Source organism: Daphnia pulicaria, chromosome 3 (genome assembly GCF_021234035.1).
Source record: "Daphnia pulicaria isolate SC F1-1A chromosome 3, SC_F0-13Bv2, whole genome shotgun sequence".
NCBI classification, from domain to species: Eukaryota; Metazoa; Arthropoda; class Branchiopoda; order Diplostraca; family Daphniidae; genus Daphnia; species Daphnia pulicaria.
Window position 1 is genome coordinate 3666314 of NC_060915.1, and position 17326 is coordinate 3683639.

Consider the following 17326-nt stretch of genomic DNA (forward strand, 5'->3'; position numbering starts at 1 on the left):
AGATTTGATTTGTACGAATCAGTATTTCAGTGTAAAAGTTGTGATTCAATTTACCCTGCAGAAATTCAAGACTACATTGCGTCTGGTTACTTTCCTGGAAACCCCAAAAGAACGAATTTTTTTATTTCTTCTGATCTCTCAGAGTTTTGGTTTCATCTCAAGTATTTAACACCTGGTACCTCCGAACAAAAATTTCTTGAAACATTATCTGCCAAATCACTCAAGGCAGGAAGGGTAAGACTGAATCAAAATCTATGTATTTTTATTGATAATTTTTTTAAATTTTTATCATATTGAAATACTAGAATGGTACAATAAATACTCCGCTTTTTAACAAAGCCGTGAAGGCTTATGAATATATCAGTCACTTAGTTGATACCAAAATTTGTAAAATGGAGAAGCGGCGATGCAGATCTTGCACTCCATTTCAATTGTCGTGCCATCCTGATGGATATCACAAGTTAATCAAAAGAAGACGCCTCAATGAGTATTAATTAAAAGGTTATAGTGTTATCATTTTAAAAAATATTTTTAAACGTTTTTCTCTTTAGACGAGTTAAAAGGTCATGGTACGGCGATGCCATAATTATGCGGGATGAAGACTTTAATGTCTTAAACAAAAAAATCAACAGTTATAAACCGCAAGTATGGTACTATAGAATATTTATATTTTTTCTCTATACTGTATTCTATTTACGTGATTTCAGGGGAAAAATACAATAGGAGCTCAAAAATGTGGAAACTCGCAGTTTGAGGCTGCCCGAGAAGTTTCGAAACGATTTAAGGGGTTAGAGGTAACCGGCAACGTAATGACGTCCTGTGGGCATGGCGTAATTCAGTGCTCAATTGACATGCACGAAGGGGAAACCTTCCGTCATACCTTTGCATCTCATGTTAAAGTGCACTCACTGAAAAACCAAAAACAGCATAAGAATTTAAATATTACTGAAACCGAAAAGAACACTGAAGATGAATCTGCAAACACCGTTTTTTTTTGACCAAAATTTTTTGTCAACGACGTCGTGTGTCAATACTGGCCATTCGCGATCAAGATGGGAGAGCTATCAGAGGCCTACTCATATCTTACTTCTGATATGGTCCCTTTCCTCTCTCGGCTACACGGCCAAGCGCATAGCTGGCCATGCCAAGTATTGAAATTTATTAGAAAAAGATAATTTTATATTAATTATTTCGTTTGTCGTTACAGATCCTACATTTTGGTCATTGGAGAGATGGATCAGCTGGAACTTTAGGAGAAGAACAGGAACAAGTATTTTCTACTTTTTCAAGCTATAGTAATTCAACAAAAACAATGGGAGCAGCAAGTATGGAGTGGTTTTTATTGTTTTCATTATTTATATATGACAGTTCGAATTATTAATCAGACAGACGAGATTTTTTAACCGGAGCAATGTTTTATTGGAACGGCAGAAAAGAAAAAGGAATGGCTCGTACTTTCACTAGACGAATGCTGATTGTATAACAACTAGTAATGTTATCGATTTAATATTCGTAAATTAACACTTAACATCTTTAGGCTATATATAGAGTTCAGTTTTATCATGAAAGACTGAACAAATTACTATCAGCGAAAAAAATGAAATTGTCTGAATTACCTGTAATTCAAGCTTCGTTGGAAGAAGAGGCCCGTGTTGCACGAGGTAACTGAAAAGTCTGAAGTATATAACGCTTATTTTCTTCGTTTCTAAAACTTCTTTGAATTTAGAGAAAGAGAAGATCGTCAAATTAAAGTGGGATTACCTATCGGAGTTAAAAAGTGAACTGGAACGAATTCACTTCCAACACGTAACTTTGCACGACAGAATTTCGAGTGTGGCAGGTAATAAGGTCCTTAAGGTGAAATGTAAGTAATTGTATACTAATTACCCTTTTTGTTTTTCTAGTTTCTTGCAAATGGCGAACTAAACTTAGAAGAAAGCAAACTTTATTAAAAGCGAAAGCTGTTACAGTAATGAACGACATAAACGACCTGGGGAGCTGACGAGACCAGGTGCGTTCTACGTGATATGGCCGTTGACATTCAAAAATGAAAATTTACCCTCCCAGTCCCAATGGATGAATAGAAAATCACTTCAAAGTGACAGAAATGTTTGTTCATTGAATTTGGACTGGTAACCATCGCGAATAAAAAGCGCGATCAACTTTGAAAAACTCGCAATGAAATTCATCCAGAATCATTCCTATAGATGAATTGAACCTATCCCTATGTCATTGAAATTTTTGATCTACGAATTTGGACTGGTAACCATCGCGATTAAAAAACGCGATAAAATTTGACAAACTCTCAATGGAATTGATCCAGAATCATTCTTATAGATGAATTGAACCTATCTCTAAGGCATTGAAATGTTTCATCTACGAAATTGGACTGGTAACCATCGTGATTGAAAAAAAATGTCAAGAAATTTGTTATTGAAAACAAACTATCCGTCGCCAACGACATCCCGTATTCCCAAGCGGTAACCCTTCCAAGTACTAACGGGACTCGACGTAACTTAACTTCTGGGAGCTGACGAGACCAGGTGCGTTCTACGTGATATGGCCGTTGACATTCAAAAATGAAAATTTACCCTCCCAGTCCCAATGGATGAATAGAAAATCACTTCAAAGTGACAGAAATGTTTGTTCATTGAATTTGGACTGGTAACCATCGCGAATAAAAAGCGCGATCAACTTTGAAAAACTCGCAATGAAATTCATCCAGAATCATTCCTATAGATGAATTGAACCTATCCCTATGTCATTGAAATTTTTGATCTACGAATTTGGACTGGTAACCATCGCGATTAAAAAACGCGATAAAATTTGACAAACTCTCAATGGAATTGATCCAGAATCATTCTTATAGATGAATTGAACCTATCTCTAAGGCATTGAAATGTTTCATCTACGAAATTGGACTGGTAACCATCGTGATTGAAAAAAAATGTCAAGAAATTTGTTATTGAAAACAAACTATCCATCGCCAACGACATCCCGTATTCCCAAGCGGTCACCCTTCCAAGTACTAACGGGACTCGACGTAACTTAACTTCTGGGAGCTGACGAGACCAGGTGCGTTCTACGTGATATGGCCGTTGACATTCAAAAATGAAAATTTACCCTCCCAGTCCCAATGGATGAATAGAAAATCACTTCAAAGTGACAGAAATGTTTGTTCATTGAATTTGGACTGGTAACCATCGCGAATAAAAAGCGCGATCAACTTTGAAAAACTCGCAATGAAATTCATCCAGAATCATTCCTATAGATGAATTGAACCTATCCCTATGTCATTGAAATTTTTGATCTACGAATTTGGACTGGTAACCATCGCGATTAAAAAACGCGATAAAATTTGACAAACTCTCAATGGAATTGATCCAGAATCATTCTTATAGATGAATTGAACCTATCTCTAAGGCATTGAAATGTTTCATCTACGAAATTGGACTGGTAACCATCGTGATTGAAAAAAAATGTCAAGAAATTTGTTATTGAAAACAAACTATCCATCGCCAACGACATCCCGTATTCCCAAGCGGTCACCCTTCCAAGTACTAACGGGACTCGACGTAACTTAACTTCTGGGAGCTGACGAGACCAGGTGCGTTCTACGTGATATGGCCGTTGACATTCAAAAATGAAAATTTACCCTCCCAGTCCCAATGGATGAATAGAAAATCACTTCAAAGTGACAGAAATGTTTGTTCATTGAATTTGGACTGGTAACCATCGCGAATAAAAAGCGCGATCAACTTTGAAAAACTCGCAATGAAATTCATCCAGAATCATTCCTATAGATGAATTGAACCTATCCCTATGTCATTGAAATTTTTGATCTACGAATTTGGACTGGTAACCATCGCGATTAAAAAACGCGATAAAATTTGACAAACTCTCAATGGAATTGATCCAGAATCATTCTTATAGATGAATTGAACCTATCTCTAAGGCATTGAAATGTTTCATCTACGAAATTGGACTGGTAACCATCGTGATTGAAAAAAAATGTCAAGAAATTTGTTATTGAAAACAAACTATCCGTCGCCAACGACATCCCGTATTCCCAAGCGGTAACCCTTCCAAGTACTAACGGGACTCGACGTAACTTAACTTCTGGGAGCTGACGAGACCAGGTGCGTTCTACGTGATATGGCCGTTGACATTCAAAAATGAAAATTTACCCTCCCAGTCCCAATGGATGAATAGAAAATCACTTCAAAGTGACAGAAATGTTTGTTCATTGAATTTGGACTGGTAACCATCGCGAATAAAAAGCGCGATCAACTTTGAAAAACTCGCAATGAAATTCATCCAGAATCATTCCTATAGATGAATTGAACCTATCCCTATGTCATTGAAATTTTTGATCTACGAATTTGGACTGGTAACCATCGCGATTAAAAAACGCGATAAAATTTGACAAACTCTCAATGGAATTGATCCAGAATCATTCTTATAGATGAATTGAACCTATCTCTAAGGCATTGAAATGTTTCATCTACGAAATTGGACTGGTAACCATCGTGATTGAAAAAAAATGTCAAGAAATTTGTTATTGAAAACAAACTATCCATCGCCAACGACATCCCGTATTCCCAAGCGGTCACCCTTCCAAGTACTAACGGGACTCGACGTAACTTAACTTCTGGGAGCTGACGAGACCAGGTGCGTTCTACGTGATATGGCCGTTGACATTCAAAAATGAAAATTTACCCTCCCAGTCCCAATGGATGAATAGAAAATCACTTCAAAGTGACAGAAATGTTTGTTCATTGAATTTGGACTGGTAACCATCGCGAATAAAAAGCGCGATCAACTTTGAAAAACTCGCAATGAAATTCATCCAGAATCATTCCTATAGATGAATTGAACCTATCCCTATGTCATTGAAATTTTTGATCTACGAATTTGGACTGGTAACCATCGCGATTAAAAAACGCGATAAAATTTGACAAACTCTCAATGGAATTGATCCAGAATCATTCTTATAGATGAATTGAACCTATCTCTAAGGCATTGAAATGTTTCATCTACGAAATTGGACTGGTAACCATCGTGATTGAAAAAAAATGTCAAGAAATTTGTTATTGAAAACAAACTATCCATCGCCAACGACATCCCGTATTCCCAAGCGGTCACCCTTCCAAGTACTAACGGGACTCGACGTAACTTAACTTCTGGGAGCTGACGAGACCAGGTGCGTTCTACGTGATATGGCCGTTGACATTCAAAAATGAAAATTTACCCTCCCAGTCCCAATGGATGAATAGAAAATCACTTCAAAGTGACAGAAATGTTTGTTCATTGAATTTGGACTGGTAACCATCGCGAATAAAAAGCGCGATCAACTTTGAAAAACTCGCAATGAAATTCATCCAGAATCATTCCTATAGATGAATTGAACCTATCCCTATGTCATTGAAATTTTTGATCTACGAATTTGGACTGGTAACCATCGCGATTAAAAAACGCGATAAAATTTGACAAACTCTCAATGGAATTGATCCAGAATCATTCTTATAGATGAATTGAACCTATCTCTAAGGCATTGAAATGTTTCATCTACGAAATTGGACTGGTAACCATCGTGATTGAAAAAAAATGTAAAGAAATTTGTTATTGAAAACAAACTATCCATCGCCAACGACATCCCGTATTCCCAAGCGGTCACCCTTCCAAGTACTAACGGGACTCGACGTAACTTAACTTCTGGGAGCTGACGAGACCAGGTGCGTTCTACGTGATATGGCCGTTGACATTCAAAAATGAAAATTTACCCTCCCAGTCCCAATGGATGAATAGAAAATCACTTCAAAGTGACAGAAATGTTTGTTCATTGAATTTGGACTGGTAACCATCGCGAATAAAAAGCGCGATCAACTTTGAAAAACTCGCAATGAAATTCATCCAGAATCATTCCTATAGATGAATTGAACCTATCCCTATGTCATTGAAATTTTTGATCTACGAATTTGGACTGGTAACCATCGCGATTAAAAAACGCGATAAAATTTGACAAACTCTCAATGGAATTGATCCAGAATCATTCTTATAGATGAATTGAACCTATCTCTAAGGCATTGAAATGTTTCATCTACGAAATTGGACTGGTAACCATCGTGATTGAAAAAAAATGTCAAGAAATTTGTTATTGAAAACAAACTATCCATCGCCAACGACATCCCGTATTCCCAAGCGGTCACCCTTCCAAGTACTAACGGGACTCGACGTAACTTAACTTCTGGGAGCTGACGAGACCAGGTGCGTTCTACGTGATATGGCCGTTGACATTCAAAAATGAAAATTTACCCTCCCAGTCCCAATGGATGAATAGAAAATCACTTCAAAGTGACAGAAATGTTTGTTCATTGAATTTGGACTGGTAACCATCGCGAATAAAAAGCGCGATCAACTTTGAAAAACTCGCAATGAAATTCATCCAGAATCATTCCTATAGATGAATTGAACCTATCCCTATGTCATTGAAATTTTTGATCTACGAATTTGGACTGGTAACCATCGCGATTAAAAAACGCGATAAAATTTGACAAACTCTCAATGGAATTGATCCAGAATCATTCTTATAGATGAATTGAACCTATCTCTAAGGCATTGAAATGTTTCATCTACGAAATTGGACTGGTAACCATCGTGATTGAAAAAAAATGTCAAGAAATTTGTTATTGAAAACAAACTATCCATCGCCAACGACATCCCGTATTCCCAAGCGGTCACCCTTCCAAGTACTAACGGGACTCGACGTAACTTAACTTCTGGGAGCTGACGAGACCAGGTGCGTTCTACGTGATATGGCCGTTGACATTCAAAAATGAAAATTTACCCTCCCAGTCCCAATGGATGAATAGAAAATCACTTCAAAGTGACAGAAATGTTTGTTCATTGAATTTGGACTGGTAACCATCGCGAATAAAAAGCGCGATCAACTTTGAAAAACTCGCAATGAAATTCATCCAGAATCATTCCTATAGATGAATTGAACCTATCCCTATGTCATTGAAATTTTTGATCTACGAATTTGGACTGGTAACCATCGCGATTAAAAAACGCGATAAAATTTGACAAACTCTCAATGGAATTGATCCAGAATCATTCTTATAGATGAATTGAACCTATCTCTAAGGCATTGAAATGTTTCATCTACGAAATTGGACTGGTAACCATCGTGATTGAAAAAAAATGTAAAGAAATTTGTTATTGAAAACAAACTATCCATCGCCAACGACATCCCGTATTCCCAAGCGGTCACCCTTCCAAGTACTAACGGGACTCGACGTAACTTAACTTCTGGGAGCTGACGAGACCAGGTGCGTTCTACGTGATATGGCCGTTGACATTCAAAAATGAAAATTTACCCTCCCAGTCCCAATGGATGAATAGAAAATCACTTCAAAGTGACAGAAATGTTTGTTCATTGAATTTGGACTGGTAACCATCGCGAATAAAAAGCGCGATCAACTTTGAAAAACTCGCAATGAAATTCATCCAGAATCATTCCTATAGATGAATTGAACCTATCCCTATGTCATTGAAATTTTTGATCTACGAATTTGGACTGGTAACCATCGCGATTAAAAAACGCGATAAAATTTGACAAACTCTCAATGGAATTGATCCAGAATCATTCTTATAGATGAATTGAACCTATCTCTAAGGCATTGAAATGTTTCATCTACGAAATTGGACTGGTAACCATCGTGATTGAAAAAAAATGTCAAGAAATTTGTTATTGAAAACAAACTATCCATCGCCAACGACATCCCGTATTCCCAAGCGGTCACCCTTCCAAGTACTAACGGGACTCGACGTAACTTAACTTCTGGGAGCTGACGAGACCAGGTGCGTTCTACGTGATATGGCCGTTGACATTCAAAAATGAAAATTTACCCTCCCAGTCCCAATGGATGAATAGAAAATCACTTCAAAGTGACAGAAATGTTTGTTCATTGAATTTGGACTGGTAACCATCGCGAATAAAAAGCGCGATCAACTTTGAAAAACTCGCAATGAAATTCATCCAGAATCATTCCTATAGATGAATTGAACCTATCCCTATGTCATTGAAATTTTTGATCTACGAATTTGGACTGGTAACCATCGCGATTAAAAAACGCGATAAAATTTGACAAACTCTCAATGGAATTGATCCAGAATCATTCTTATAGATGAATTGAACCTATCTCTAAGGCATTGAAATGTTTCATCTACGAAATTGGACTGGTAACCATCGTGATTGAAAAAAAATGTAAAGAAATTTGTTATTGAAAACAAACTATCCATCGCCAACGACATCCCGTATTCCCAAGCGGTCACCCTTCCAAGTACTAACGGGACTCGACGTAACTTAACTTCTGGGAGCTGACGAGACCAGGTGCGTTCTACGTGATATGGCCGTTGACATTCAAAAATGAAAATTTACCCTCCCAGTCCCAATGGATGAATAGAAAATCACTTCAAAGTGACAGAAATGTTTGTTCATTGAATTTGGACTGGTAACCATCGCGAATAAAAAGCGCGATCAACTTTGAAAAACTCGCAATGAAATTCATCCAGAATCATTCCTATAGATGAATTGAACCTATCCCTATGTCATTGAAATTTTTGATCTACGAATTTGGACTGGTAACCATCGCGATTAAAAAACGCGATAAAATTTGACAAACTCTCAATGGAATTGATCCAGAATCATTCTTATAGATGAATTGAACCTATCTCTAAGGCATTGAAATGTTTCATCTACGAAATTGGACTGGTAACCATCGTGATTGAAAAAAAATGTCAAGAAATTTGTTATTGAAAACAAACTATCCATCGCCAACGACATCCCGTATTCCCAAGCGGTCACCCTTCCAAGTACTAACGGGACTCGACGTAACTTAACTTCTGGGAGCTGACGAGACCAGGTGCGTTCTACGTGATATGGCCGTTGACATTCAAAAATGAAAATTTACCCTCCCAGTCCCAATGGATGAATAGAAAATCACTTCAAAGTGACAGAAATGTTTGTTCATTGAATTTGGACTGGTAACCATCGCGAATAAAAAGCGCGATCAACTTTGAAAAACTCGCAATGAAATTCATCCAGAATCATTCCTATAGATGAATTGAACCTATCCCTATGTCATTGAAATGTTTGATCTACGAATTTGGACTGGTAACCATCGCGATTAAAAAACGCGATAAAATTTGACAAACTCTCAATGGAATTGATCCAGAATCATTCTTATAGATGAATTGAACCTATCTCTAAGGCATTGAAATGTTTCATCTACGAAATTGGACTGGTAACCATCGTGATTGAAAAAAAATGTCAAGAAATTTGTTATTGAAAACAAACTATCCGTCGCCAACGACATCCCGTATTCCCAAGCGGTAACCCTTCCAAGTACTAACGGGACTCGACGTAACTTAACTTCTGGGAGCTGACGAGACCAGGTGCGTTCTACGTGATATGGCCGTTGACATTCAAAAATGAAAATTTACCCTCCCAGTCCCAATGGATGAATAGAAAATCACTTCAAAGTGACAGAAATGTTTGTTCATTGAATTTGGACTGGTAACCATCGCGAATAAAAAGCGCGATCAACTTTGAAAAACTCGCAATGAAATTCATCCAGAATCATTCCTATAGATGAATTGAACCTATCCCTATGTCATTGAAATTTTTGATCTACGAATTTGGACTGGTAACCATCGCGATTAAAAAACGCGATAAAATTTGACAAACTCTCAATGGAATTGATCCAGAATCATTCTTATAGATGAATTGAACCTATCTCTAAGGCATTGAAATGTTTCATCTACGAAATTGGACTGGTAACCATCGTGATTGAAAAAAAATGTCAAGAAATTTGTTATTGAAAACAAACTATCCGTCGCCAACGACATCCCGTATTCCCAAGCGGTAACCCTTCCAAGTACTAACGGGACTCGACGTAACTTAACTTCTGGGAGCTGACGAGACGAGGTGCGTTCTACGTGATATGGCCGTTGACATTCAAAAATGAAAATTTACCCTCCCAGTCCCAATGGATGAATAGAAAATCACTTCAAAGTGACAGAAATGTTTGTTCATTGAATTTGGACTGGTAACCATCGCGAATAAAAAGCGCGATCAACTTTGAAAAACTCGCAATGAAATTCATCCAGAATCATTCCTATAGATGAATTGAACCTATCCCTATGTCATTGAAATTTTTGATCTACGAATTTGGACTGGTAACCATCGCGATTAAAAAACGCGATAAAATTTGACAAACTCTCAATGGAATTGATCCAGAATCATTCTTATAGATGAATTGAACCTATCTCTAAGGCATTGAAATGTTTCATCTACGAAATTGGACTGGTAACCATCGTGATTGAAAAAAAATGTCAAGAAATTTGTTATTGAAAACAAACTATCCGTCGCCAACGACATCCCGTATTCCCAAGCGGTAACCCTTCCAAGTACTAACGGGACTCGACGTAACTTAACTTCTGGGAGCTGACGAGACGAGGTGCGTTCTACGTGATATGGCCGTTGACATTCAAAAATGAAAATTTACCCTCCCAGTCCCAATGGATGAATAGAAAATCACTTCAAAGTGACAGAAATGTTTGTTCATTGAATTTGGACTGGTAACCATCGCGAATAAAAAGCGCGATCAACTTTGAAAAACTCGCAATGAAATTCATCCAGAATCATTCCTATAGATGAATTGAACCTATCCCTATGTCATTGAAATTTTTGATCTACGAATTTGGACTGGTAACCATCGCGATTAAAAAACGCGATAAAATTTGACAAACTCTCAATGGAATTGATCCAGAATCATTCTTATAGATGAATTGAACCTATCTCTAAGGCATTGAAATGTTTCATCTACGAAATTGGACTGGTAACCATCGTGATTGAAAAAAAATGTCAAGAAATTTGTTATTGAAAACAAACTATCCATCGCCAACGACATCCCGTATTCCCAAGCGGTCACCCTTCCAAGTACTAACGGGACTCGACGTAACTTAACTTCTGGGAGCTGACGAGACCAGGTGCGTTCTACGTGATATGGCCGTTGACATTCAAAAATGAAAATTTACCCTCCTAGTCCCAATGGATGAATAGAAAATCACTTCAAAGTGACAGAAATGTTTGTTCATTGAATTTGGACTGGTAACCATCGCGAATAAAAAGCGCGATCAACTTTGAAAAACTCGCAATGAAATTCATCCAGAATCATTCCTATAGATGAATTGAACCTATCCCTATGTCATTGAAATTTTTGATCTACGAATTTGGACTGGTAACCATCGCGATTAAAAAACGCGATAAAATTTGACAAACTCTCAATGGAATTGATCCAGAATCATTCTTATAGATGAATTGAACCTATCTCTAAGGCATTGAAATGTTTCATCTACGAAATTGGACTGGTAACCATCGTGATTGAAAAAAAATGTCAAGAAATTTGTTATTGAAAACAAACTATCCATCGCCAACGACATCCCGTATTCCCAAGCGGTCACCCTTCCAAGTACTAACGGGACTCGACGTAACTTAACTTCTGGGAGCTGACGAGACCAGGTGCGTTCTACGTGATATGGCCGTTGACATTCAAAAATGAAAATTTACCCTCCCAGTCCCAATGGATGAATAGAAAATCACTTCAAAGTGACAGAAATGTTTGTTCATTGAATTTGGACTGGTAACCATCGCGAATAAAAAGCGCGATCAACTTTGAAAAACTCGCAATGAAATTCATCCAGAATCATTCCTATAGATGAATTGAACCTATCCCTATGTCATTGAAATTTTTGATCTACGAATTTGGACTGGTAACCATCGCGATTAAAAAACGCGATAAAATTTGACAAACTCTCAATGGAATTGATCCAGAATCATTCTTATAGATGAATTGAACCTATCTCTAAGGCATTGAAATGTTTCATCTACGAAATTGGACTGGTAACCATCGTGATTGAAAAAAAATGTCAAGAAATTTGTTATTGAAAACAAACTATCCATCGCCAACGACATCCCGTATTCCCAAGCGGTCACCCTTCCAAGTACTAACGGGACTCGACGTAACTTAACTTCTGGGAGCTGACGAGACCAGGTGCGTTCTACGTGATATGGCCGTTGACATTCAAAAATGAAAATTTACCCTCCTAGTCCCAATGGATGAATAGAAAATCACTTCAAAGTGACAGAAATGTTTGTTCATTGAATTTGGACTGGTAACCATCGCGAATAAAAAGCGCGATCAACTTTGAAAAACTCGTAATGAAATTCATCCAGAATCATTCCTATAGATGAATTGAACCTATCCCTATGTCATTGAAATTTTTGATCTACGAATTTGGACTGGTAACCATCGCGATTAAAAAACGCGATAAAATTTGACAAACTCTCAATGGAATTGATCCAGAATCATTCTTATAGATGAATTGAACCTATCTCTAAGGCATTGAAATGTTTCATCTACGAAATTGGACTGGTAACCATCGTGATTGAAAAAAAATGTCAAGAAATTTGTTATTGAAAACAAACTATCCATCGCCAACGACATCCCGTATTCCCAAGCGGTCACCCTTCCAAGTACTAACGGGACTCGACGTAACTTAACTTCTGGGAGCTGACGAGACCAGGTGCGTTCTACGTGATATGGCCGTTGACATTCAAAAATGAAAATTTACCCTCCCAGTCCCAATGGATGAATAGAAAATCACTTCAAAGTGACAGAAATGTTTGTTCATTGAATTTGGACTGGTAACCATCGCGAATAAAAAGCGCGATCAACTTTGAAAAACTCGCAATGAAATTCATCCAGAATCATTCCTATAGATGAATTGAACCTATCCCTATGTCATTGAAATTTTTGATCTACGAATTTGGACTGGTAACCATCGCGATTAAAAAACGCGATAAAATTTGACAAACTCTCAATGGAATTGATCCAGAATCATTCTTATAGATGAATTGAACCTATCTCTAAGGCATTGAAATGTTTCATCTACGAAATTGGACTGATAACCATCGTGATTGAAAAAAAATGTCAAGAAATTTGTTATTGAAAACAAACTATCCATCGCCAACGACATCCCGTATTCCCAAGCGGTCACCCTTCCAAGTACTAACGGGACTCGACGTAACTTAACTTCTGGGAGCTGACGAGACCAGGTGCGTTCTACGTGATATGGCCGTTGACATTCAAAAATGAAAATTTACCCTCCCAGTCCCAATGGATGAATAGAAAATCACTTCAAAGTGACAGAAATGTTTGTTCATTGAATTTGGACTGGTAACCATCGCGAATAAAAAGCGCGATCAACTTTGAAAAACTCGCAATGAAATTCATCCAGAATCATTCCTATAGATGAATTGAACCTATCCCTATGTCATTGAAATTTTTGATCTACGAATTTGGACTGGTAACCATCGCGATTAAAAAACGCGATAAAATTTGACAAACTCTCAATGGAATTGATCCAGAATCATTCTTATAGATGAATTGAACCTATCTCTAAGGCATTGAAATGTTTCATCTACGAAATTGGACTGGTAACCATCGTGATTGAAAAAAAATGTCAAGAAATTTGTTATTGAAAACAAACTATCCATCGCCAACGACATCCCGTATTCCCAAGCGGTCACCCTTCCAAGTACTAACGGGACTCGACGTAACTTAACTTCTGGGAGCTGACGAGACCAGGTGCGTTCTACGTGATATGGCCGTTGACATTCAAAAATGAAAATTTACCCTCCCAGTCCCAATGGATGAATAGAAAATCACTTCAAAGTGACAGAAATGTTTGTTCATTGAATTTGGACTGGTAACCATCGCGAATAAAAAGCGCGATCAACTTTGAAAAACTCGCAATGAAATTCATCCAGAATCATTCCTATAGATGAATTGAACCTATCCCTATGTCATTGAAATTTTTGATCTACGAATTTGGACTGGTAACCATCGCGATTAAAAAACGCGATAAAATTTGACAAACTCTCAATGGAATTGATCCAGAATCATTCTTATAGATGAATTGAACCTATCTCTAAGGCATTGAAATGTTTCATCTACGAAATTGGACTGATAACCATCGTGATTGAAAAAAAATGTCAAGAAATTTGTTATTGAAAACAAACTATCCATCGCCAACGACATCCCGTATTCCCAAGCGGTCACCCTTCCAAGTACTAACGGGACTCGACGTAACTTAACTTCTGGGAGCTGACGAGACCAGGTGCGTTCTACGTGATATGGCCGTTGACATTCAAAAATGAAAATTTACCCTCCCAGTCCCAATGGATGAATAGAAAATCACTTCAAAGTGACAGAAATGTTTGTTCATTGAATTTGGACTGGTAACCATCGCGAATAAAAAGCGCGATCAACTTTGAAAAACTCGCAATGAAATTCATCCAGAATCATTCCTATAGATGAATTGAACCTATCCCTATGTCATTGAAATGTTTGATCTACGAATTTGGACTGGTAACCATCGCGATTAAAAAACGCGATAAAATTTGACAAACTCTCAATGGAATTGATCCAGAATCATTCTTATAGATGAATTGAACCTATCTCTAAGGCATTGAAATGTTTCATCTACGAAATTGGACTGGTAACCATCGTGATTGAAAAAAAATGTCAAGAAATTTGTTATTGAAAACAAACTATCCGTCGCCAACGACATCCCGTATTCCCAAGCGGTAACCCTTCCAAGTACTAACGGGACTCGACGTAACTTAACTTCTGGGAGCTGACGAGACCAGGTGCGTTCTACGTGATATGGCCGTTGACATTCAAAAATGAAAATTTACCCTCCCAGTCCCAATGGATGAATAGAAAATCACTTCAAAGTGACAGAAATGTTTGTTCATTGAATTTGGACTGGTAACCATCGCGAATAAAAAGCGCGATCAACTTTGAAAAACTCGCAATGAAATTCATCCAGAATCATTCCTATAGATGAATTGAACCTATCCCTATGTCATTGAAATTTTTGATCTACGAATTTGGACTGGTAACCATCGCGATTAAAAAACGCGATAAAATTTGACAAACTCTCAATGGAATTGATCCAGAATCATTCTTATAGATGAATTGAACCTATCTCTAAGGCATTGAAATGTTTCATCTACGAAATTGGACTGGTAACCATCGTGATTGAAAAAAAATGTCAAGAAATTTGTTATTGAAAACAAACTATCCATCGCCAACGACATCCCGTATTCCCAAGCGGTCACCCTTCCAAGTACTAACGGGACTCGACGTAACTTAACTTCTGGGAGCTGACGAGACCAGGTGCGTTCTACGTGATATGGCCGTTGACATTCAAAAATGAAAATTTACCCTCCCAGTCCCAATGGATGAATAGAAAATCACTTCAAAGTGACAGAAATGTTTGTTCATTGAATTTGGACTGGTACCCATCGCGAATAAAAAGCGCGATCAACTTTGAAAAACTCGCAATGAAATTCATCCAGAATCATTCCTATAGATGAATTGAACCTATCCCTATGTCATTGAAATTTTTGATCTACGAATTTGGACTGGTAACCATCGCGATTAAAAAACGCGATAAAATTTGACAAACTCTCAATGGAATTGATCCAGAATCATTCTTATAGATGAATTGAACCTATCTCTAAGGCATTGAAATGTTTCATCTACGAAATTGGACTGGTAACCATCGTGATTGAAAAAAAATGTCAAGAAATTTGTTATTGAAAACAAACTATCCATCGCCAACGACATCCCGTATTCCCAAGCGGTCACCCTTCCAAGTACTAACGGGACTCGACGTAACTTAACTTCTGGGAGCTGACGAGACCAGGTGCGTTCTACGTGATATGGCCGTTGACATTCAAAAATGAAAATTTACCCTCCCAGTCCCAATGGATGAATAGAAAATCACTTCAAAGTGACAGAAATGTTTGTTCATTGAATTTGGACTGGTAACCATCGCGAATAAAAAGCGCGATCAACTTTGAAAAACTCGCAATGAAATTCATCCAGAATCATTCCTATAGATGAATTGAACCTATCCCTATGTCATTGAAATTTTTGATCTACGAATTTGGACTGGTAACCATCGCGATTAAAAAACGCGATAAAATTTGACAAACTCTCAATGGAATTGATCCAGAATCATTCTTATAGATGAATTGAACCTATCTCTAAGGCATTGAAATGTTTCATCTACGAAATTGGACTGGTAACCATCGTGATTGAAAAAAATGTCAAGAAATTTGTTATTGAAAACAAACTATCCATCGCCAACGACATCCCGTATTCCCAAGCGGTCACCCTTCCAAGTACTAACGGGACTCGACGTAACTTAACTTCTGGGAGCTGACGAGACCAGGTGCGTTCTACGTGATATGGCCGTTGACATTCAAAAATGAAAATTTACCCTCCCAGTCCCAATGGATGAATAGAAAATCACTTCAAAGTGACAGAAATGTTTGTTCATTGAATTTGGACTGGTAACCATCGCGAATAAAAAGCGCGATCAACTTTGAAAAACTCGCAATGAAATTCATCCAGAATCATTCCTATAGATGAATTGAACCTATCCCTATGTCATTGAAATTTTTGATCTACGAATTTGGACTGGTAACCATCGCGATTAAAAAACGCGATAAAATTTGACAAACTCTCAATGGAATTGATCCAGAATCATTCTTATAGATGAATTGAACCTATCTCTAAGGCATTGAAATGTTTCATCTACGAAATTGGACTGGTAACCATCGTGATTGAAAAAAAATGTCAAGAAATTTGTTATTGAAAACAAACTATCCATCGCCAACGACATCCCGTATTCCCAAGCGGTCACCCTTCCAAGTACTAACGGGACTCGACGTAACTTAACTTCTGGGAGCTGACGAGACCAGGTGCGTTCTACGTGATATGGCCGTTGACATTCAAAAATGAAAATTTACCCTCCCACTCCCAATGGATGAATAGAAAATCACTTCAAAGTGACAGAAATGTTTGTTCATTGAATTTGGACTGGTAACCATCGCGAATAAAAAGCGCGATCAACTTTGAAAAACTCGCAATGAAATTCATCCAGAATCATTCCTATAGATGAATTGAACCTATCCCTATGTCATTGAAATTTTTGATCTACGAATTTGGACTGGTAACCATCGCGATTAAAAAACGCGATAAAATTTGACAAACTCTCAATGGAATTGATCCAGAATCATTCTTATAGATGAATTGAACCTATCTCTAAGGCATTGAAATGTTTCATCTACGAAATTGGACTGGTAACCATCGTGATTGAAAAAAAATGTCAAGAAATTTGT

At 37.6% G+C, this 17326-nt stretch overlaps 1 protein-coding gene and 28 pseudogenes across 1 annotated transcript; 1 reads left to right on the top strand and 28 right to left on the bottom strand.

Moving 5' to 3' along the window:
- The first annotated feature begins 2 nt into the window (after window positions 1–2).
- Window positions 3–2002, top strand: LOC124328670. Its single transcript, XM_046787468.1, has 9 exons — window positions 3–234; window positions 306–487; window positions 552–645; window positions 708–1148; window positions 1208–1325; window positions 1386–1477; window positions 1538–1661; window positions 1727–1840; window positions 1905–2002. The coding sequence occupies exons 4-9, from the start codon at window positions 1053–1055 to the stop codon at window positions 2000–2002; spliced, it is 642 nt and encodes a 213-aa protein (XP_046643424.1). The 5' UTR covers window positions 3–234; window positions 306–487; window positions 552–645; window positions 708–1052.
- Window positions 2003–2452: 450 nt separating this feature from the next.
- On the bottom strand, window positions 2453–2571 carry LOC124333803 (annotated as a pseudogene).
- Window positions 2572–2984: 413 nt separating this feature from the next.
- On the bottom strand, window positions 2985–3103 carry LOC124332298 (annotated as a pseudogene).
- A 413-nt stretch (window positions 3104–3516) lies between these two features.
- Window positions 3517–3635, bottom strand: LOC124332299 (annotated as a pseudogene).
- Window positions 3636–4048: 413 nt separating this feature from the next.
- Window positions 4049–4167, bottom strand: LOC124333804 (annotated as a pseudogene).
- A 413-nt stretch (window positions 4168–4580) lies between these two features.
- LOC124332301 lies at window positions 4581–4699 on the bottom strand (annotated as a pseudogene).
- A 413-nt stretch (window positions 4700–5112) lies between these two features.
- LOC124332302 lies at window positions 5113–5231 on the bottom strand (annotated as a pseudogene).
- A 413-nt stretch (window positions 5232–5644) lies between these two features.
- LOC124332303 lies at window positions 5645–5763 on the bottom strand (annotated as a pseudogene).
- Window positions 5764–6176: 413 nt separating this feature from the next.
- LOC124332304 lies at window positions 6177–6295 on the bottom strand (annotated as a pseudogene).
- A 413-nt stretch (window positions 6296–6708) lies between these two features.
- LOC124332305 lies at window positions 6709–6827 on the bottom strand (annotated as a pseudogene).
- Window positions 6828–7240: 413 nt separating this feature from the next.
- Window positions 7241–7359, bottom strand: LOC124332306 (annotated as a pseudogene).
- A 413-nt stretch (window positions 7360–7772) lies between these two features.
- Window positions 7773–7891, bottom strand: LOC124332308 (annotated as a pseudogene).
- Window positions 7892–8304: 413 nt separating this feature from the next.
- LOC124332309 lies at window positions 8305–8423 on the bottom strand (annotated as a pseudogene).
- Window positions 8424–8836: 413 nt separating this feature from the next.
- LOC124332310 lies at window positions 8837–8955 on the bottom strand (annotated as a pseudogene).
- A 413-nt stretch (window positions 8956–9368) lies between these two features.
- On the bottom strand, window positions 9369–9487 carry LOC124333805 (annotated as a pseudogene).
- Window positions 9488–9900: 413 nt separating this feature from the next.
- LOC124330083 lies at window positions 9901–10019 on the bottom strand (annotated as a pseudogene).
- A 413-nt stretch (window positions 10020–10432) lies between these two features.
- Window positions 10433–10551, bottom strand: LOC124330084 (annotated as a pseudogene).
- A 413-nt stretch (window positions 10552–10964) lies between these two features.
- LOC124332311 lies at window positions 10965–11083 on the bottom strand (annotated as a pseudogene).
- A 413-nt stretch (window positions 11084–11496) lies between these two features.
- Window positions 11497–11615, bottom strand: LOC124332312 (annotated as a pseudogene).
- Window positions 11616–12028: 413 nt separating this feature from the next.
- On the bottom strand, window positions 12029–12147 carry LOC124332313 (annotated as a pseudogene).
- A 413-nt stretch (window positions 12148–12560) lies between these two features.
- LOC124332314 lies at window positions 12561–12679 on the bottom strand (annotated as a pseudogene).
- A 413-nt stretch (window positions 12680–13092) lies between these two features.
- LOC124332315 lies at window positions 13093–13211 on the bottom strand (annotated as a pseudogene).
- A 413-nt stretch (window positions 13212–13624) lies between these two features.
- On the bottom strand, window positions 13625–13743 carry LOC124332317 (annotated as a pseudogene).
- A 413-nt stretch (window positions 13744–14156) lies between these two features.
- Window positions 14157–14275, bottom strand: LOC124332318 (annotated as a pseudogene).
- Window positions 14276–14688: 413 nt separating this feature from the next.
- LOC124333806 lies at window positions 14689–14807 on the bottom strand (annotated as a pseudogene).
- A 413-nt stretch (window positions 14808–15220) lies between these two features.
- LOC124332320 lies at window positions 15221–15339 on the bottom strand (annotated as a pseudogene).
- A 413-nt stretch (window positions 15340–15752) lies between these two features.
- Window positions 15753–15871, bottom strand: LOC124332321 (annotated as a pseudogene).
- A 412-nt stretch (window positions 15872–16283) lies between these two features.
- LOC124332322 lies at window positions 16284–16402 on the bottom strand (annotated as a pseudogene).
- A 413-nt stretch (window positions 16403–16815) lies between these two features.
- Window positions 16816–16934, bottom strand: LOC124332323 (annotated as a pseudogene).
- Window positions 16935–17326: the final 392 nt, after the last annotated feature.

What these genes read in the sequence shown, in the direction of transcription:
- LOC124328670 (XM_046787468.1), top strand. Translation starts at nt 1,053, where the DNA reads ATGGGAGAGCTATCAGAGGCCTACTCATATCTTACTTCTGATATGGTC. An exon ending in TCACTAGACGAATGCTGATT is followed by an intron (nt 1,478 to 1,537) that starts GTATAACAACTA and finishes TAACATCTTTAG; the next exon opens with GCTATATATAGAGTTCAGTT. An exon ending in CAGAATTTCGAGTGTGGCAG is followed by an intron (nt 1,841 to 1,904) that starts GTAATAAGGTCC and finishes TTGTTTTTCTAG; the next exon opens with TTTCTTGCAAATGGCGAACT.